This window comes from Bufo bufo, chromosome 6 (assembly GCF_905171765.1).
Source record: "Bufo bufo chromosome 6, aBufBuf1.1, whole genome shotgun sequence".
NCBI lineage: Eukaryota > Metazoa > Chordata > Amphibia > Anura > Bufonidae > Bufo > Bufo bufo.
The window spans coordinates 304,419,272-304,441,533 of NC_053394.1; the positions used below are offsets into that span (position 1 = coordinate 304,419,272).

The window sequence follows — 22,262 nt, forward strand, 5'->3', positions numbered from 1 at the left end:
TGGATGTTCGGACTCGGAGATCATTTGAATTAGCATGAGTTTGAGAGGTTGGTGACACTAGGGACTCTATAGGTCTTGCCTTTGAATTAATCCTCCCCTGTAATCTAGAGGATGGTCCCTTGCCTGTCATGCTAGATGTCCAGGAATGGCAGCTCGCTGACAGAGGGGACATTCTAACTGGTGGTTATGTGTGAATAACACGTGCCACACAGTTGGACTCCTCGTAAGACTAGGGGGTACTTGGATAATAATAACATTGAGTGATCATTTTATGTACTTTGGAGATTTGCGGTACTACCGCTATATATGTGCTAGATCCCCTTATCAATACTATGATACTATTGTGCAATATGTCACCACTTTGCACCTCTCGAATTCCTTGCTGATCTATTCTCACGGTGCCGATACCCTAACCTCTGTCATTGTGGGTCTCAGTGTGACGCTGGATTTAACTGTGTGGTGCTCTTGTCGTTTTACAAACCTATGTGATTGGTTACTAGGACAACTACAGCTAGGCGTGCGCTCCACGGTCTGGTGGAACGCTTGAGATATCGCAAGGGTTTCGGTGACGTGGCCACATCTATGATCACGTGATCGGACGCGCAAACACATGACTTGGAGGCTCTGAAAGGTCCTGTGACATGCACAATACAATGATTAGTGCGCGATCACATGACCTGGAAGTTCTGAAAGGTCCTTTGACATGCCCATTACGATGAACAGTACGCCGGGATCCATGTGGACCATCGCCCACTCCAGGACCTGCCTCATCATGATAATTTTAAGGTACACCTGTACACTTTTGGTCATTATGAAGACCTTCACATGTGTTTGTAATCACAATTATGATAGGGTGATATGTTTTTATTATTCTAATGATGATTCTATGAAGTGGCATTGGTGACCACATCACTATGTTGTATTTCACCATGGAATGAGATTGTATAAGTACATGGATATTGTTTTTAAATTGATATTTGGAGATGATTGAATTTGATTAATGTAATTGTTCTGATGACTACCTAACAATGTAAAGTTGTATAAATATGCACAATGCACTACTTACTATGTCACTGCTTGAGAAAGATCCCAGAAAGCGGATCGAAACGTCGCGGGTCTGGTGAATAAAGCCTTTTTCTACTTTTTTACGCTTTGGATGTGCTGTGGAATTTTTTCATTTTATCTTCATTGGAGGTGGATCGCCCCCACAGCCACTGGCACTCCGACTGCACTTTACAGACAGCTGTGCTGCCCTCACCTTTCTACCTTTACGGACACAAATATATATATATATATATAAAAATTCTAATCACCCCACTTTTCCCAAAATAAAAATAAACAAAAAATTAATATCATGGGCATCACCGCATGCAAAAATGTACTATTAAAATATAAAAAAAAGTAACCCATATGGTGAATGACATAACGGAAAGAAATGGCCGATTCACCGTTTTTTTTTAATCACTTCCAAAAATAAATATTCAACAAAAAGTCATACACACCCCAAAATAGTATTTGCAAAAACTACAGATTGTCCCGCAAAATATGAGCCCTCACACATCTCTGTAGACAGAAAGATAGGTCATCAGTATCTGATCAGTGGGGTCCAAGACCCCAGCCGATCAGCTGTTGAAGACGGCAGGAGCTCCTGCCTTCCTCCTGCTCACCAAGCACTGCTCCGTACATCGTACAGGGCTGTGCTTGGTATCGCAGCTCAGCCCTATTCACCTCAATGGGGCTGAGCAGCCGCCAAGGCCACGTGACTGATGCAAAACTGTTGCAAGCGCTGCTGCCTTCTCAAAAAGCTGATCAGCAGGTTCCCAGTTGTCGGACCCCCACCGATCAGATACTGATGACCTATCCAGAAGCTAGGTCATCAGTATATATCTCGGAAAACCCCTTTAAAATATACCTATGGCTTTTGTTGTGTCACATAGTTTATTGCTTATGAGTATTTCACTCATCTGATACTCTTATCTGTTGAAAGATGTTAGCTCTGGACAATGTGGCTCTTATAAACCACATTTTATTCTTACCAATGCTTTTATCACCACCTAGTGGTGGTTAGGAAGTACTTCAATGTGTCTGTCAGTAAGGCTACTTTCACACTAGCGTTTCTATTTTCCGGTATTGAGATCCGTCATTGGGTCTTAATACCGTAAAAAAAACGCTTCCATTTTGTCCTCATTCATTGTCAATGGGGACAAAACGTAACTGAACAGAACGGAATACTCTAAAATGCATTCCGTTCCGTTTGGTTGCGTTCCCATACTGGAGAGCAAACCGCAGCAAGCTGCAGTTTTCTTTCCGTCCTGGGATGCCGAGCAAGATGGATCTGTCATGACCCACAATGCAAGTCAGTGGGAACGGATCCGTTTTCTCTGACACAATAGAAAACTGATCGTCCTCCATTGACTTTCAATGGAGTTCATGACGGATCCGTCTTGGCCATGTTAAAGATAATACAACCGGATCCGTTCATAACTAATGCAAATGGTTATATTATCAGTAACGGAAGCGTTTTTGCTGAACCCTGCCAAATCCAGCAAAAACGCTAGTGTGAAAGTAGCAAGATGAGCAAAGATTGCAGTCTCAGCTGTACCATAGTTCCTGGGGCAGCCCCTTCCAATTACCAAAAATATGTTTTGTAGGGAACATCTTCTTCTCTATGGCCTTTTCCAACCATCATATAAAATGTAAAAAAAAGCTTGTATCGTGGCTACATCTTTGTCTATGGCCTGTAAAAAAAAATAACTTGTTTATCTGTTTTGCCAAAAACAAATCTTTGTATATAAATAAAGAAACACACACACTTTTACATATATATATGTGTGTGTTTTCTGAGAAATCTGGTCACTGCTTACATTTACTCCGTTTGATTAATGTATTTAGGACATATATCATGGCTGAAGATGACAGAAGGATTGGCTGATGAGAACAGTCTTAAGGGACTAGCTGACGCCATCAAACTTCTTTATGACACAGAGTCCAAAGAGTGGACGGCCGATGATGTTATCAGTCTGGTGGATGAGCTGTCAGGTAATGTAATGTACACACAATCGGGCAGACATTTTATGTGTCTGTGTCTGGCACAACTGCAGTAAATCAAATGTATACACAATAGCATATGACGCGTGCTGCACAATTGTCTGCCAGAAGATGAAGGTGGCAGTGCTGCAGGGATTTTTATATTTTTCTGTATAGAATATATGGGGTGTAATGTGAATTCAATATAGTGGACAATATAAAATTATATAGCTGATAGAATCAAATATTTTATATAGGCACAATGCTGTATTATTTATCTATGTTAAGGCTACTTTCACACTTGCGTTGTTCTTTTCCGGCATAGAGTTCCGTCACAGGGGCTCTATACCGGAAAAGAACTGATCAGGTATGTCCCCATGCATTCTGAATGGAGAGTAATCCGTTCAGTTTGCATCAGGATGTCTTCAGTTCAGTCGTTTTGACTGATCAGGCAAAAGAGAAAACCGTAGCATGCTACGGTTTTATCTCCGGCTAAAAAAACTGAAGACTTGCCTGAATGCCGGATCAGGCATTTTTTCCCATAGGAATGTATTAGTGCCGGATCCGGCATTCAGAATACCGGAATGCCGGATCCGTCCTTCCGGTATGCGCATGCGCAGACTGAAAAAAAGTGAAAAAATAAATGCCGGACCCGTTTTTGCCGGATGACACCGGAAAGACGGATCCGGCATTTCAATGCATTTTTTCGACTGATCAGGCATTTTTAAGACTGATCAGGATCCTGATCAGTCTTACTAATGCCATCAGTTAGCATACATTTTGCCTGATCCGTCAGGCAGTTCCGGCGACGGAACTGCTTGCCGGATCTCTCTGCCGCAAGTGTGAAAGTAGCCTTACATACCTGACACTGTTGTGAATAGATTATTCTAGTATTTTTTTTAAATGTCCCAGATACTGGAGGCAGAGATGATACATGAAATGTATCCACTTTACTATTGACTTTTACTCTTCACTGTTTCTGCCTATTACCAGATTCTGAGTGTCAGTATGCTGTATACTAACATAAATCTTAGCTATTGTAATCTCTGATTTCATACAAAGGCATATGGACTGCCATCTACCATCAGATACCACATTAGGGCTCATTCACATCTACATTAGCGAACGTGTTAAAGAGGACCTTTCACTGCTCTTGACATGTCTGTTTTAATAGCTTCATACATTACCCATGTAATGACAATTCTGCAGCATCTATTCTTATGGCTCTATGTTGTGCCATCCCTGTATTATTCCTGCTAGAAATTATGAATTAGTTGATAGTAGTCTGCAGTAAGGATACAGAGGGGAGGTAACCAGTTGGGGGGGGGGTGTATCTCCACAGACTCACTCTATCCAATCAGTGCTGCCATTTTCAGACTGTGCAAGTACACCCCCCCAACTGGTTACCACCCCTCTGTACCCTTACTGCAGACTGCTAGCAATTCATTCATAACTTCTAGGTGAAATAATAAAGGAATGACACAACATAGAGACATAAGAATAGAGGCTGCAGAATTGTTATTACATGGAAAATATGTGTAGCTATTAAAATAGGCATGTCAGATAAATTGCAATGCTATTTTGTCCTGGAATATGATGAAAACTCAGTGGCCCCGTTAAAGAAAAGGGGCCTGTTTGACGCTTTAGGATCTGTTTGATGATGACTATCGGAGCAGAACAACGGAAATGAACAACGTTGTGAGCAAGCACTTATGGGGGCATTCTAACATAGAACTATTTCTTCAAAGAGAGAATATCTGTGGCATACAGTGTGATACGGAGTACCATATGGCGGCATATGTGTACTAAATGCCAAATTTTCATTGTCAGTGAAATGTCTTCTTCTTTTGGCAGTGGTCCCTCATGAATGGCTACTAGAAAACAATGCCCGCCTTCTCATCTTAAGTGGAAACAGTATCTGTTTCACCTTCATGGCCAGCAAAGCAGTGAATGGACGGACAGCAGACCTAGGCAGAATGGTGGTCTTTCTTGCGCTGGTGAGTGCTTAATATGCATGTTACAGGTGCCCTGTAGTTTGTTCTTTTGATATGTGGGTTCACAGACGTGCAAAGTAAATGTTCCTGCAAAGGTTCAGCTTTTTCTCAGTCCATTTCTATTTTATATGCAAGTCAGGTTTGTGAAAAGGATTTGTACTGCATGGATTGGGCCGTGAAAATGATGCAGAGAATTTGTAAAGTTTTCAGCACTCAACAAGAGAGAAAAACCTTCCTGCAGAATGTGGAAAACTCTTTTGCTCGCGTTATCATGGATTTGCTGCAGTCAGTCATCTCAGGTTAGTGGGCAAAATCCCTTGTTCTGTTCTGCAAGGTTCTTTCTCCTTTCATACACAAGCCAAGTGGCCTTCTGTGACCAATAGTGGTGCACTACACATAAATACGTGACTAGAATATTATAGAAACCTTATTTCTCGCTCATATCATTGGGGGACACAGGACCATGGGTATAGCTTGCTGCTGCCACTAGGAGGCGACACTAGGCTGAAAACTGTTAGCTCCTCCCCTGCAGGCTATACCCCCTCCAGCCTGGAGAGAGCATTTCAGTTTTTAGCTTAGTGTTGTAGGAGGCAGACCTCCCTGCTTAGCAGGGTGGCTCTTTTGGAAATTTTTATTTTATTTTTTATTTTATTAGGTTCATGGGGCACAGATTCGCATGGCGTCTCTGTCTCCCTGGGAGGCTAGCCGGTGTCAGTTGTCCCACCGCCTTGCCCCCCCAAGAAGACAAGTGGATCAGGGCAGCCTCGCTCCCCTGCTTCCTACCAGCAATAGGGCCACCTACTCACCAGCCCTATACTGCCCGGACCCCTGATGCCTTCTGCCAGCGGTCGTTGGGTGGCCCTGCTGGGACGACAGCTAAGGGCGAAATCCACAGAAGACAGGTGAGTATTACTCCCCTCTCTCCCTCCCTTAGCTCCTCACCCCTGTCTGCTGGGTAGCGATCTCCCTCCTGTGTCCTCAGATCCTCAAAGGCGGCGGTACGGCACTGCGGGGGTTAATGTCGGCAGCATCGCGGCTGCAGCAGCTCTGCTACTACAAGGAGAGCGGTCCGATCTCTCCCTCTTCAGCGCTCTTCCTCCCCACTTTAAGTCTCCAGGCATCTCCTGAGGCAACATGTTCGGCGCTATATTAACCCCTTCCCGTCTCATGGTGGCTCCTAGCATGCGAGCGGGGGGCGTGGCTTCTTCCCAGCCATTTACTCACATGGCCCGCACCGGGGGCGGAGCCTATTTTCCCACCGCGCCACTCCGGAAGACCTCTCCAGCGCTCCCTTGCCACAAGGACACAGGACCTAGGACTTCTAATGGTAGGAGATCGCTACCCCCTCCAGCATAGAGAAGCCACACAATGTCAGACCCAGCCAAGACCCCTCCCCAGGCACCCTGCAGGACCACTTATTATGCCTGCACTTCATGTTCTGTTAAATTCCCTCGTGGCCAGTCACTCTCTCTATGCTCTGCATGTCAGGCGGCCCCACAGAGCCATCCATCCATATTGTCACAACCCACAGGAGTTCAAGACCCCTCTGGTTGTGGAGAACCTGACTGGGCAAGGTCCCTGTCCCGGGCAGTAGAAGACCTCTCCAAAGTCTCCCATTCCACCCTTTCATTACTGGGTCGTTTGGTAGAGAGATCACCCACAGTGCAGCCCTCACCTTCGCAAGGCGCACAAACTAGGAGCAGGCTTACTAGCAAGCGTCCCAGATCAGGTCGTCATTCCTCTTCTGACGCCTCTGCATCCCCCCCCCTCCCGTTTCCCGATCTCAGACGTCCTCCATTTTAGGTGACGCACTATCAGATGGTGAGATTGCGGATTCAGATACGGAGATGGACCTGGAGCAGTCTTCCCAGATTGCGTCTATGGTAGATAGTCTGATTTCAGCTATCCGGGACACTTTCCAAGCTCAGGAGGAACTCCCCTCCACCAGCCACCAGGGAGTGTCGTTTTTGCGTACTAAGCAGAACCCTAAGTCCTTCCCTGTACACAACGACTTTTCCGTTGTTGTCACAAAGGTTTGGGACCAGCCAGGTTTGCGCTTCATTGTCCCAAAGCGGTTAGACTTGCTCTACCCTTTTCCAACTGATTGTGTGGAAAAATGGGCCTCACCTCCAAAGGTAGACCCACCGGTCGCTCGCCTCTCAAAGAACACGACTATTCCGGTGGCGGATGGCTCCTCTCTCCAGGACCCAGTAGATCAGCGCATTGACTCGCTATCGAAGTCGGTCTTTGCAGCCAGTGGTTCAGCCTTACGCCCGATCTTCGCATCGGCATGGGTAGCCAAGGCGGTTTCGGAGTGGGCCCTCCGTTTGAACCAAGACCTTGCGACCAATCTTCCTCCGCCGGAACTCCAGTCCTTGGCGGTACAAATTTCGCAGGCAGGAAAGTACCTCTGCGAAGCGGCTCTGGACGCGGGGACAATGGTCGCCCGTTCCTCGGCTCTCGCGGTATCTATCCGCCGAGAACTGTGGCTTAAAATCTGGTCAGCGGATTCATCCTCCAAACGTTCTCTTTCAAGACTTCCCTTTGCCGGGTCTCGCCTCTTTGGTACCCGGTTAGATGATATTATTTCGGAAGCAACAGGGGGAAAAAGCACCCATTTACCGCAACCTAAGGCGAAACGTTCCTTTCGTCCTAGGGTCACATCTTCCCGTTATTAGGTTTGCGGGCACTCGTCCGGCAGCCTCACCTGCATCTAGGCCACCTAATCGGGACCAGCGAAAAGGCCTATCCTTCAAACCCCAGCCAGCATGGCGTCCGCGAGCGCAACAGCCTCGTTTCGCTCCCGGGAAACAGCCCTCAGCATGAAGGTGTGACCCCACCCTTACAGGTGGGGGGTCGTCTCCTTCTTTTTCAGGAAATGTGGCAAACTCATATATCGGATGCTTGGGCACGAGAGGTAGTGACATCAGGATACAAGATAGAATTCAAATCTATCCCACCCAACCGTTTTTTCCTCTCCCAGCCGCCCAAGGATCCAGGTCGGGCGGCTGCTTTCTTCCAAGCAGTCCAGTCCCTTCTCATACGGGACGTGATAATTCCGGTCCCCTTACACGAAAGGTTTACGGGTTTCTATTCAAACCTTTTCGTAGTACCCAAAAAGAAAGGCGATGTTCGCCCAGTGCTGGACCTCAAGATAGTGAATCGCTTCCTCCGCATTCAACGGTTCAAGATGGAGTCACTCCGCTCCGTGATTGCCTCTTTGGTACAGGGAGAACTCATGGCATCGATAGACATCCAAGACGCCTACTTACACGTTCCCATTGCACCCGCTCATCAACGTTTAATTCGTTTTGCCATTCATTCATGTCACTACCAGTTCGTCGCCCTGCCATTCGGCCTAGCGACAGCTCCGAGAGTGTTCACAAAGGTGCTTGCCCCCCTCCTGGGTCTCCTGCGCTCCAGGGGCATCACTCTCCTCCCGTATCTAGACAATATCTTGATCAAAGCATCTACAGTCTCCCAATGCGAGGAGAGTCTTCAGATCACTTCGAGCACCCTGTCCCGCTTCGGGTGGATAGTCAATCGGCGTAAATCCTGCTTATCTCCCACCACACAAATCAGGTTTCTGGGCATGATACTAGACTCAGGTGCAGCCGTGGTATGCCTGCCATTGGACAAAAGCGTGGACATTCAGAGATCTATACGCATATTACTCCAACGCCGCAATACGTCTATCCACAATTGCATGCGGGTGCTGGGCATGATGGTGGCCTCCTTCGAGGCCATTCCCTTCGCTCAATTTCAATTTCACACGAGGTGTTTTCAACTAGCCATTTTATCATCTTGGGACAAATCCCCGGATTCTCTGGATTGCCGGAAATCTGGAAATCCTTCCTTCCAGTGATATGGACGATCATTACAACAGACGCCAGCCTTCGCGGTTGGGGCGGAGTTCTCGCCACACGGACGGTCCAGGGTGTTTGGTCTCCATCGGAGTCCAAACTTCCCATCAACATACTGGAACTCCGGGCCATTTATCTCTCCCTTGTCCATTGGACTCCACTTCTGCAGGGTCGTCCGATCAGGGTGCAGTCGGACAATGCCACAGCTGTGGCCTACATCAACCACCAAGGAGGGACTCACAGCCTTCCGGTGATGCAGGAGTCTGCAAAGATTTTTCAGTGAGCGGAGTCCCATGTTCCGATGATTTCGGCAGTCTTCATCCCGGGAGTGGACAACTGGACAGCAGACTTTCTCAGCCGGACAACAGTGGACCCGGGGGAGTGGTCCCTCCATCCGGAGGTATTCGAGGCCATCTGTCTCAGGTGGGGACGTCCGGAAGTGGACTTGATGGCGTCCAGGTTCAATCACAAGCTCCCGTGCTTCCTCTCTCGCGCAAGGGATCCAGCAGCACACGGCGTGGACGCTCTCGTGGCGCCTTGGGACAGCTTCGCGTTTCTTTATGTGTTCCCACTGTTACCACTTCTACCTCGGATCTTACGCAGAATCAGGAAGGAAGGCATCAAGACGATCCTGATCGCCCCAGACTGGCCTCGACGAGCTTGGTACTCAGAACTCATTCTTCTGCTAGGAGATGGACTCTCCCAGGGTCCAGTCTTCCATCAGAGTTTAGATACGCTACATACCGTTCCCCCATATCGGCCCCCATTACATTCTTGGGACCTGAACCTGGTTCTCGGTGCACTCCAGACAGCGCCGTCCGTCTACTTTCCTGGAAAGTGGCCTTTTTAGTGGCCATTACCTCTATTCGACGGGTTTTGGAACTGGCAGCTCCCTCCTACAAGGAACCCTTTTTGGTGTTTCACCAAGATAAGGTGGTTCTTCGTCCAGTGCCATCTTTTTTTACCAAAGCTTGTTTCTGCCTTTCACGTGAATGAGGACATTGTTTTGCCCTCGTTTTGCCCTCAGCCTTCTCATCCGCGGGAGGTCTCCATCCATCGTCTGGATGTAGTACGGGCCTTGAAGATCTGTCTGTTCATTATTTCGGAAGGCCCTCGTAAAGGTTTGGCGGCTTCACTATTGCTCGGTGGATTCGCTCGGCCATTGCCGAGGCCTATCGTTCCAGCGACAAGGTTCCTCCACCCGGGATCACGGCTTACTCTACCAGAGCGGTCGGGGCTTCTTGGGCACACCTCCACCACGCTTCTGCGTCTCAGTTGTGTAAAGCAGCGACTTGGTCCTCTCTACACGCCTTTTACAAAATTTTACCAGGTGCATTCATTGGCCTTGGCGGATGCTTCTCTCGGCCACAGGGTTCTGCAGACCGCAGTTCAGTGACTTCCATAGAGAATTAGTTTGCGAGAATTTTGTTTCCCTCCCCGGGGACTGCTTTAGGACGTCCCACGGTCCTGTGTCCCCCAATGATATGAGTGAGAAAATGAGATTTTTGTGAACTCACCTGTAAAATCTCTTTCTCGCTTGATTCATTGGGGGACACAGCACCCACCCACATATTGTTGTGAGGCAAGTGGGGTTCCTGTTTTGTCTGTTGGAACCTTGTGTTTGGTTCGGTCTCATGACAGTGTACAGTTTTCTGTTGATTCTTACTTTAATTTGGTCTCTCCTACTGCTGGAGCACAAACTGAAATGCTCTCTCCAGGCTGGAGGGGGTATAGCCTGCAGGGGAGGAGCTAACAGTTTTCAGCCTAGTGTTGCCTCCTAGTGGCAGCAGCAAGCTATACGCATGGTCCTGTGTCCCCCAATGAATCAAGCGAGAAAGAGATTTTACAGGTGAGTTCACAAAAATCTCATTTTGTGGGCATTTGAAAATACCAAGCATCTACCACATTCATACTCAGTGGATGTTCATCAGTATTTGGGTCCATTCACACATCCTTATGTATTTTGCGGATTCGCAAAACACGGACACCGGCAATGTGCCTTCCGCATTTTGCGGACTGCACATTGCCGGCACTATAATAGAAAATGCCTAATAGAATGGGACTTTTTTATTTTTTTTTCGGAAACGGAATTGCGGATCCGGATCTGGACAGCACATCGTGTGGCCCCATAGAAATGAATGGGTCCACCATTCCATTCCGCAAAATGCGGAACAGAATTGCGGACGTGTGAATGGAGCCTTTGAGATCTGTGCAGCCTCTACCTCATATAGCATTGGGCCTACAGGGTGGGCCATTTATATGGATACACCTTAATAAAATGGGAATGGTTGGTGATATTAACTTCCTGTTTGTGGCACATTAGTATATGTGAGGGGGGAAACTTTTCAAGATGGGTGGTGACCATGGCGGCCATTTTGAAGTTGGCCATTTTGAATCCAACTTTTGATTTTTCAATAGGAAGAGGGTCATGTGACACATCAAACTTATTGGGAATTTTACAAGAAAAACAATGGTGTGCTTGGTTTTAACATAACTTTATTCTTTCATGAGTTATTTACAAGTTTCTGACCACTTATAAAATGTGTTCAATGTGCTGCCCATTGTGTTGGATTGTCAATGCAACCCTCTTCTCCCACTCTTCACACACTGATAGCAAGACCGCAGGAGAAATGCTAGCACAGGCTTCCAGTATCCGTAGTTTCAGGTGCTGCACATCTCGTATCTTCACAGCATAGACAATTGCCTTCAGATGACCCCAAAGATAAAAGTCTAAGGGGGTCAGATCGGGAGACCTTGGGGGCCATTCAACTGGCCCACGACGACCAATCCACTTTCCAGGAAACTGTTCATCTAGGAATGACACCCATAATGTGATGGTGCAACACCTGTCATTGAGGGGGGCACTCTTCAGCACCCCCCCCCCCCCCCCCCAGCAAGAAAGTGAGCATGTATTATGTGGCCTTGTGCCCAAACTCTGCTATTATGGTTGCTGCAGTACTTACAGTTGCAAAAAAAAGTATGTGAACCCTTTGCAATGATATGGATCTCTGCACAAATTGGTCATAAAATGTGATCTGAAAAGTCACAACAATAGACAATCACAGTCTGCTTAAACTAATAACACAAAGAATTAAATGTTACCATGTTTTTATTGAACACACAATGTAAACATTCACAGTGCAGGTGGAAAAAGTATGTGAACCCTTGGATTTAATAACTGGTTGAAACTCCTTTGGCAGCAATAACTTCAACCAAACGTTTCCTGTAGTTGCCGATCAGACGTGCACAACGGTCAGGATTAATTCTTGACCATTCCTCTTTACAGAACTGTTTCAGTTCAGCAATATTCTTGGGATGTCTGGTGTGAATCGCTTTCTTGAGGTCATGCCACAGCATCTCAATCGGGTTGAGGTCAGGACTCTGACTGGGCCACTCCAGAAGGCGTATTTTCTTCTGTTTAAGGCTACTTTCACACTAGCGTTCGGGGCTCCGCTTGTGAGCTCCGTTTGAAGGGGCTCACAAGCGGCCCCGAACGCATCCGTACTGCCCTAATGCATTCTCAGTGGACGCGGATCCGCTGAGAATGCATCAGTCTGGCAGCGTTCAGCCTTCTAGCTTGTGGGTCAATGAGAAGGCTGCAATATCTTTGACTTTAGGAGTAGTGTTTATTGCGAATTTTCGTGATATTATAATTTGCTATATTGCTATATATTCTTGTTTTAGAATATTACGAATATTCCAAAAAACTAATATATAGCAATATAGCGAATATTCGGGAAAAAAAAATAATATAGAGCAATTTAGCTAATATAGTGCTATAATCTTCTTTGTCTAATTTTTTTCTCATCTGAAGTTCAGACTGGAAAAAAGTTACAACTATTAAAAAAAAAAGATTATAGCACTAACTATATTAGCTAAATTGTTCTACATTGTTTTGTTTTTTTTAATATTCGCTATATTGCTATATATTCTTGTTTTAGAATATTACGAATATTCTAAAAAACAAATAATTAAGGCTGCGTGCAGCCTGAAATTGTGGGTGGAGCGACCTCCCTTATTTAAACCCCCTAGTACAAGCAGGAGTGCGCTCGTTTCTTTGATTTACCAGCACCTGACGTCACTTCCGGTCGGGTCTTCGGTCGTCATCTCGGGTCCTGACCACCGCCTGGCTTCCAGAGGAAAGGGGGGCCCGTTCTTAGACCGGCAGCATGCACCGCTTCTCGATCCCTGCGGGTCGGCGGCGGGTTGGTCTGCCTGGTAGCAGCTGCTCCAGAGGCCCTTCTCCGGTCCGGGGCGCCGCCGGGGACGCCACTAATTGAGGCCCTGGCTTCTCTGCGGCCTCCTCCCGCATTGCTCCTGGCTGTTTTGTATCTCCCGGCCGGCGTCCCTGTGCGGCTGGGGCTGTAGCGCTATGTTTTTCCGATGTGTCGACGGATGCCAGCAGGGCCTGTGGGGGGCCCGTTCTTTGAAGTTCCGCCCGTCCGTGACGCCACTTCCGGTTTCGATACCTTCCGTGACGTCACTTCCGGTTTCGCGTCCTCGTGGAATCCAGACCGCGGCGCCTCCGGTAAGTGGTCCCGGCTGGGTAGCCGAGCCCTATTGGCAGTGCGGACGCACCCCCGCTTCTCTCCCTGCAGACTAGAGCAGGTCCGGTCGTGGGACCCGCGCGTCTCCTGCATACGGCAGCACTGGGGCACTAGTCGACGCCGCGGTCCTCAAATGAGGGACAGGTTCTCTGTAGATATGGCCTAACTATCCAGTCAGGCGGCGGGGTCCCGGTCAATCCCTGTCTTCCTGGGCTTGCGCCACTCCTGCTGGCCATGCCTGGTCCTCCCACAAGCACCCCAGCTGTCCTGTCACCTGGGGTCGTGTGGGGGGCAGGCTGTTCCCGGGGAGCTTGGGGTGGCTGACAGGCGTCACGTCGCGTCACAGTCCTCTGCCAGCCGGCCCCCGGCGGGCGCCGCTCCTCTGTCCCACACAGATCAGGGGGTGGGTTCTGCCGGCCGGCTGCGGCCTCAACCCAAGCATGTGGTTTTAGTCCAGGGTTCTTCCAGTCTGCGAATTCCTGGAATCAGTCAGGGGCCATACGTCCCCTGAACCGCTCAGGCACTTGTGTTTTTGTGGTATTTCTTGAAGCACGCCGGTGCTCGGGCTTCCCTAAATCGCTCAGGTTTTTGTTCCCTGTTTCGCTCAGATGTTTCTCCATTCACAGGTGTCATCTTCCCAAAATTGTCTGTGGCAGTCATGCCTTCCTGCTCATGTTACCCAGTGCGGGGGTCCGGGCGGCAGGACTAGCAGCACAGCCGCCACTGTCCAGTGGGCGCCGCTTCTCCGTGTGGGCGAGTCGCCGGCTGTTGGCATGCTGCCCGCACTGCTGAAAAAAAAAATATATAATTTCCCTGAATCGATAGTGTAATGTCTTCCCTGAATCGCTCTTGTGTAATGTCTTCCCTGAATCGCTCTTGTGTAATGTCTTCCCTGAATCGCTCAGGTGTAATGTCTTCCCTGAATCGCTCAGGTGTAATGTCTTCCCTGAATCGCTCAGGTGTAATGTCATCCCTGAATCGCTCAGGTGTAATGTCTTCCCTGAAAGTCACTCAGGTGTAATGTCTTCCCTAAAAGTCACTCAGGTGTAATGTCTTCCCTAAAGTCACTCAGGTGTAATGTCTTCCCTAAAAATCTCTCAGGTGTAATGTCTTCCCTAAAAGTCACTCAGGTGTAATGTCCTCCCTGAATCGCTCAAGTGTAAATGTCTTCCCGGAATCGCTAGTGTAATGTCTTCCCTGAATCGCTCTAGTGTAATGTCTTCCCTGAATCGCTCTAGTGTAATGTCTTCCCTGAATCGCTCTAGTGTAATGTCTTCCCTGAATCGCTCTAGTGTAATGTCTTCCCTGAATCGCTCTAGTGTAATGTCTTCCCTGAATCGCTCTAGTGTAATGTCTTCCCTGAATCGCTCAGGTGTAATGTCTTCCCTGAATCGCTCAGGTGTAATGTCTTCCCTAAAAATCACTCAGGTGTATGTCTCTTCTAAAAGTCACTCAGGGGTAATGTCCTCCCTGAATCGCTCGGGTGTGATGTCTTCCCTGAATCGCTCGGGGGTAATGTCTTCCCTGAATCGCTCGGGGGTAATGTCTTCCCTGAATCGCTCGGGGGTAATGTCTTCCCTGAATCGCTCGGGGGTAATGTCGTCCCTGAATCGCTCGGGGGTAATGTCGTCCCTGAATCGCTCGGGGGTAATGTCGTCCCTGAATCGCTCGGGGGTAATGTCGTCCCTGAATCGCTCGGGGGTAATGTCGTCCCTGAATCGCTCGGGGGTAATGTCGTCCCTGAATCGCTCGGGGGTAATGTCTTCCCTGAATCGCTCAGGTGTCATGTTTTCCTCAGATCGCAGGGGTCATGTTCCCGGAGTCGCAGGTGTCATGTCTTCCCTGAATCATTCAGGTTTTGTCTTCCCTGATTCGCTCAGGCGTCGTGTTTTTCTCCAAATTACAGGTGTCATTTACCCAAGAACCGCATGTGTCATGTCTTCCCGGAATCACTCAGGATTATGTTTTCTCCAATTCACAGGTGTCATGTTCCCAAAAATCGCATGTGCCATTTCTTCCCTAAGTGACTCAGGGGTCAGGTCCCTGAATCGCTCTGGTGTTATGCCTCCCTTAGTCACTTAGGGGTAAGGTTCCCTGAATCGCTCAGGTCTTGCGTGTTCCCTGAATCGCTCAGGTCTTGCGTGTTCCCTGAATCACTCAGGTCTTGCGTGTTCCCTAAATCGCTCAGGTGTGGTGTGTTCCCTGAATCGCTCAGGGGTGGTGTGCTCCCTGATTCGCTCGGGTGTCATGTATCCCCTGAATCGCTCAGGTGTCATGTATTTCCCTGAAATCGCTCAGGTGCCATGTTCTCCCTGATTCGGGTTTTGTTTTCCTTCCTCTTCCAGGTCGGTTGTTCCCAGGTTGCATATTTCCTGAACAGTCTGGTTATGTATTCCCCTGATTCACGCAGGTCAGGTTGGCCCGATTCGCTCAGGCTTCTGTTTTTCCCTGGTCTCCCAGGGAGTAGGTAGTGGCCAGGTCCAACCAGATTCAAGGTACTGCCCGACCTTCCCAGGTGTCCGCCATCTTCATGAAGGTGCATGTAATTGCCTGCGTTGCTTAGGATTCCATGTCGCCTGAACTGCTCAGGAGTCAGTGCATCGCCCAAATGACGCAGGTTCTATGCATCAGCCTGTAACGCTCAGGGATTTGTTCAGCAGCGTCCGGCTGGTTCCTGGTTACCCGATTCGTGTCCTGTGTGTCTGGATTTCTGTTTCCGCAGGTTTGTTGCATGCGGCGCGACTTCGGGCTCTGATTCTGGCTGTCCAGGGTCACCCAGCAGTTGGCCATGACGCCCAGGCTGCATCCCGATTCTCCATCGCCTCTTTCCAGTGCCACCAGATCACACCTCTCTCCGGGTCTCGTACCGACGCAAGCTTATTTTTCCTGTAAGCAGGGCCTCAGGCCACCGGAATGTCTATCCATCCTCAGTTATATCGCAGGGCTCCTCCATGCCCGGTCACTCCACGGTGCCGGGTTTCAGGTAAGTTCCAGCCAAGTGGCGGCGTGATGCTTCTCCGCAGCTCAGAGCCTTCCTTAATTTATCACAAGCCACCATTCCTAGGTCTTCAGTATCGCCGGAGAGTTGGCAGCACTGTCCGTTGATTCGGTTAGGTCGCGATCCTTTCTATACCATGTTCATTTCTGTTTCCTTCTGATTCTCAGGTTTCATGTATTTCCCGGATTAGCTCAGAATTCACGTTTTTGCCCATTCACCCAGGTCTAATTCCCGGAGTCACGCGGGTTTTACGTGTTTCCTGGATCGCTCGGGTCCATGCATTTCCCTGGGTCGCTCGGATTCATGTATTTACCTGAGTTCCTCGGGTTTTATGTTTTCAGAATCGCCCGGGTTCATGTTTTCTGGGTCGCTCGGGTTATGTATGTGCCCAAGTCACTCAGGTTTACGTTTCCCTGAATCTCAGGTCAGGTATTTCCTGGATCGCTCAGGTTTAGGTATTTCCCTGAATCGCTCAGGTTTTGTATTTTCCTGTCTTTCAGGTTGCCGGTATCTCCAGGTGGTATGTTTTCCTGATTCACCCAGGTTACGTATTTTCCGGAATCACTCAGGTTTTGTTTTCCTGTCTTCAGATTGGCGGTATTTCCAGGTTGTGTGTTTTCTTGTTTCACTCAGGTTACATATTCCCTGAATCGCTCAGGTCTTTTTCCCACAGGTGGTTCGCATTTGCCTGAATCGCTCAGGTCTTTTGTCCCACAGGTTGTACGCAGTTGCTTGAATCGCTCAGGATCCGATATATTTGCCTGGAACGCTCAGGGTTTTTCCAGCAATATCCAGTGGCTTTCATAGCCCGTTGCCACACGCACCGTCACCTGTCAATTAACACCATCAAGCTGTATTTGGCCGGCATTCAACACCATCGGATGCTCGGCGACCCCTCTGCCAAATCCATTTTTGTATCAGGCCATCAAAGCCACCCTCAGGGTTAGCGCGGCGGTCCAGGTGCGCAGACAACCAGTGTCAGGCGAGCTTTCCGCAGATTGTCCGTAGCCCTAGACGGTCTCCCTTTTGGGCACTCAGCAAGCATCATCACCAAAGCAGCCATGTACCTAGGGTTCTATGGGTTCTTAGACCCGGGGAGTTCACCTGCGGCACGGTCAACCGAGCGACCCTGCTCAGGCGACATCTCGCCTGGCATTCGGTCCACTTCATACGGTCCATCCCAGCCACCAAGTCCAATCAGGCTGGTCCTCCCACCGAGGTAGAGTTCTTCCCTACGGCCAACTGTCGGTGTCCCGTCAAGGCGCTCCAAGAGCTTCTGGCCTCACTCCAGTTTCCCGCGTTAGACGACCCGTTGCTCCCAATCAACGGTAGGCCCCCTTCTTCGGCCCAGTTTGTCTCCAATGTCCGCACCCTGACGGCAGGGTTGGGGTTCAACCCTAACACGGTATCCGGGCACTCCTCTCGCGTAGGGGCCGCTTCCGCAGCATTCAGTCATCAGGTACCGGCACACGTCACCCGCAAGGGGGGTCGTTAGCGGTCGTCCTGCTACGCAAGGTACATTCACAATCCGCGAGTTGAGATTGTCAGAGCCTTTCGTTCTTTGGGCTTTATGGGTTCCATGATGCTCCAATAAATACATTGCACCCTACTCCGAGCCGGTTCTCTTTGCCCACTTATCTAGGCCTTACCTCGTCACTGGCACCGGGCACACTCCAGCCAGTTGGTTCAGGGCAGTACATAGGCATGCCTACTCTGTTCCTCGATTAGCTCCTACCACAAATTATTAAGGCTGCGTGCAGCCTGAAATAGTGGGTGGAGCGACCTCCCCTATTTAAACCCCCTAGTACAAGCAGGAGGGCGCCCGTTTCTTTGCCCCTCCCTCCCATCCCCTTTTTCATTCACTCCTCCTGGGTGGCCCACTTATCTAGGCCTTACCTCGTCACTGGCACCGGGCACACTCCAGCCAGTTGGTTCAGGGCAGTACATAGGCATGCCTACTCTGTCACTCGATTAGCTCCTACCACAAATATATTTAGTTTTTATGTCTTTTTTTTATCTGTACAGTTGTTCCACTTTGGCATACTCCTCCTCGACAAGTGTCCCCGTCACTATGGGAACGCCTGGAGGTTTGAATATACCATCGGATCTGAGTTTTCACAATCTCTCTGATTCGCATTACAAAAATTCACATTACGAAAATTCAAAGATATTGCAGCTTTCTCATTGGCCCACAAGCTAGAAGCAGGGAGGGATCATGTGTACTGATTTAAAAAAAATCTCGAATATTCGAAACTACAAATATATATCACTATATTCTAAATATTCGCGAATTCTCGAAGTGCCGATATTCACAATAAAAATTTGCAATTCGAATATTCGTGATCAACACTACTGATCACACAAGGCTTTTGGAGATACTTTTATAACCCTTTCCAGCTTTATGCAAGTCATCAATTCTTAATCGTAGGTCTTCTGAGAGCTCTTTTGTGCGAGGCATCATTCACATCAGGCAATGCTTCTTGTGAAAAGCAAACCCAGAACCAGTGTGTGTTTTTTATAGGGCAGGGCAGCTGTAACCAACACCTCCAATCTCATCTCATTGATTGGACTCCAGTTGGCTGACACCTCACTCCAATTAGCACTTGGAGATGTCATTAGTCTAGGGGTTCACATACTTTTTCCACCTGGACTGTGAATGTTTATATGGTGTGTTCAATAAAAACATGGTAACATTTAATTCTTTGTGTGTTATTAGTTTAAGCACACTGTGATTGTCTATTGTTGTGACTTAGATGAAGATCAGATCACATTTTATGACCAATTTGTGCAGAAATCCATATCATTCCAAAGGGTTCACATATTTTTTTCTTGCAACTGTATATGCAGACTTCCCTCTTCCTGACATCAACAATGTCAGCAAAGAGGGTTTAGCTTAGGCTACTTTCACACTCGCGTTTGGTGCGGATCAGTCATGGATCTGCACAGACGGATCCGTTCAGATAATACAACCGACTGCATCCGTTCAGAACAGATCCGTTTGTATTATCTTTAACATAGCCAAGACGGATCCGTCTTGAACACCATTGAAAGCCTATGGAGGATCCGTTTTCTATTGTGCCAGATTGTGTCATAGAAAACGGATCCATCCCCATTGACTTACATTGTGTGTCAGAACGGATCCGTTTGGCTCAGTTTCTCCAAAGCGGAATGGAGACGGAACGGAGGCAAACTGATGCATTCTGAGCGGATCCTTTTCCATTAAGAATGCATTAGGGCAAAACTGATCCGTTTTGGACCGCTTGTGAGAGCCCTGAACAGATCTCACAAACGGAAAGCCAAAACACCAGTGAGAAAGTAGCCTTATTTCCCTGGCTCTGCTTTCTTTTTAGACTAGTGCAGTGTCTACATTTGTTGTACAACAACACCATCTAGTGACCAGATCTCGCCACTACAGTCTATATACATTATAGTGAGAACAGACACCTCCTACTCCTAGTGTTTTGGTGCTGAAGTGACTGCGCTCTTCAGAATCCTGACAGGGTTTCGCTTTTAAAGTGGGTGTGCTTCCCCACCTCCTTATACCTACATGTTAAAAAAACATCTACCATTATAAAATACATTTACCATAAATGATAAGCCATTATATTGAACATACTGCTGTATATATCACCGACACCTGTCAGGATTGTTGTTGTTGTTATTTTGCAGGAGGACACAATGAGGAGGACAGCAGCTTTCTAAATCTGTTCCATCTGGTCAATGCTCAGGCAAATTTCCACAAGGAGATCCTCTACTTGACACTGAATGGCACTTCTGTCTGAGAGAAAACTTGAGAAATCCTTGCATGTTCTCAAGATAAAAGTTTTTTTTAGTGTTCCGGGCATTACTGTGATGGTGGCATTGCTATGTGTACTGGACAACTAACTGTATGACAGAATGTAGAGACATTTACAAAAGCATATGTCAGACCAGTATTTAATTAGCAGAGGCTAAAATACAGAGAATAACATTTTAGAGGACATCTGTCAGCAGATTTGCACCTATGATGCTGGCTGAAGGCATCTGTGTTGGTCCCATATTCATATGTGCCCGCGTTGCTGACAAAAATTAAGTTTTAATATATGCAAATTAGCCTCAAGGATCAACGGGGGCATTACTGTTACACCTAAATGCTCTGCTCTCTCTGCAACTGCTGCAACCTCTGCAATTGAAGTCATGGCCAGGCGTGATGATGTTTACACTGATTGGCCCTGTCAATCAAAGTGCAGAGGGCGCAGTAGTTGCAGAGAGAGCAGAGCCTCTAGGAGTAATGGCAACGCCCCTGTTGCTCCTAGAGGCTCATTTGCATATATTAAAGCATCATTTTTCTCAGCAATGCAGGCACATATGTACAAGGGACCAACACAGACGCCTTCAGCTGCCAAGTGCACATATAACAGGTCAGCCAGTTTCATAGGTACAAATCTGCTTACAGATGCACTTTAAGAGCCTCATTATAGTGAGAACTTTTATCGTATAGTGTCCCCAACATTTTAAATAATAACACATAGTTCTTCTTTAAGGAAAATGATCTTCTGACTGTCAGTATTTCCTAATTTTAGAAGTGAGTGGGTGAGTTTGGTTTGCAGGTTGCTTTTTTAGTTAGTATAAGCATTTCAGTGAAACTCAATAATAGACTCTTTTGCTCTTTCGTGACAGCATCCTTGTATATTAGATTGCTGAACAGTATTTGTGCAGGACAAACAGATTGCATTTAATAATAAGAATAGTAATATACAGCTATGTGTATGTATGTGTATTTATATCACACTAGTGCATTGTCACTTTCAGGTATGATTTATGTCTTGTTAATTAAGACAAAATAAAAACTATGAATGTTCTAATCTAAAGTTGGTAAAATCATTTAGGATTCATTTTTATAATAATTAATGCAAATTATTTCTTTCAAAGCAGTTCACTAAACTTAGAAGATGCTTTGTCTTAATGGGGTTGTACCAAGATTGACACTTATTACCTACCCATAAGATGATATGTCTAATCAGTGGGGATCCAACCAACAGGAACCCCCCCACTGAGCAAGGATGGGGGTTTCATCTACCACATTTGAATGGAGTGGTAGTCAAGCATGTGCTTCAAGTCTGTATGGGACTGCTGAAGATAGTAACCAAGATAGTAAAGTACAACACTGGTTATCTCCATGATGTCCTTAGAGATGAATGGAGCGGCAGCTTGCATGCATGACCAGTGCTCTATTCATACAGGGAAGATGGGCCGCTCATTCTTGTCATTGTGAGGGTGCCAGTGGTTGAACCCATATAATGTTATCACCTGTCATCTGGTGAATAGATGCTTGGTGTCAATCTTGGTACAACCCCTTTAAGTTGGTTCTTTGAGATGTATGTTCATAAATAATAAGAGCATTTCAAGTTTTTTTTTTTTATATATGGCACCCTTAGAACCGAGTACCACTGCAAGCTCTGCTCAGTCTACTCCTTGTGCAATGTACAGAACAATTGTACATTGCACGCTGTGGTCACAAACTGTCAGTGTGTAGATGTGGCTTATACAGACCTAGGCACTACTGCAGTGTTCACATACAGTACATCAGCCTTCAGTGGGCAATGTAGGGAGTTTCTAAAAAAAAAATTCAAATGCCTTCTTATTACTGGATACATGACAGCTATGACTGTCCATTGTGTAACTCCAATTGAGAACGTAAAAAGCAAGTGGCATTTATCATATAGAAAAAGATAATACAAGCCACTTACTAATGTATTGTGAGTGTCCATATTGCTTCCTTTGCTGGCTAGATTCATTTTTCCTTCACATTATACAGTGCTCATTTCCATGGTTACAACCACCCTGCAATCTT

The 22,262-nt window shown here is 47.3% G+C and overlaps 1 protein-coding gene across 1 annotated transcript in view; it reads left to right on the top strand.

Annotated features, from left to right (window-relative positions):
• The window catches only part of FBXO47 (F-box protein 47), a 181,036-nt gene extending 160,325 nt beyond the window's left edge, over positions 1-20,711 (top strand). The window contains exons 7-10 of the mRNA XM_040436628.1: positions 2,893-3,039; positions 4,882-5,024; positions 5,161-5,320; positions 20,099-20,711. Of these exons, the coding sequence (XP_040292562.1) occupies positions 2,893-3,039; positions 4,882-5,024; positions 5,161-5,320; positions 20,099-20,211 (563 nt within the window). The 3' untranslated portion in view covers positions 20,212-20,711. The remainder of the gene's footprint in view (positions 1-2,892; positions 3,040-4,881; positions 5,025-5,160; positions 5,321-20,098) is intronic.
• The last annotated feature ends 1,551 nt before the right edge of the window (positions 20,712-22,262 follow it).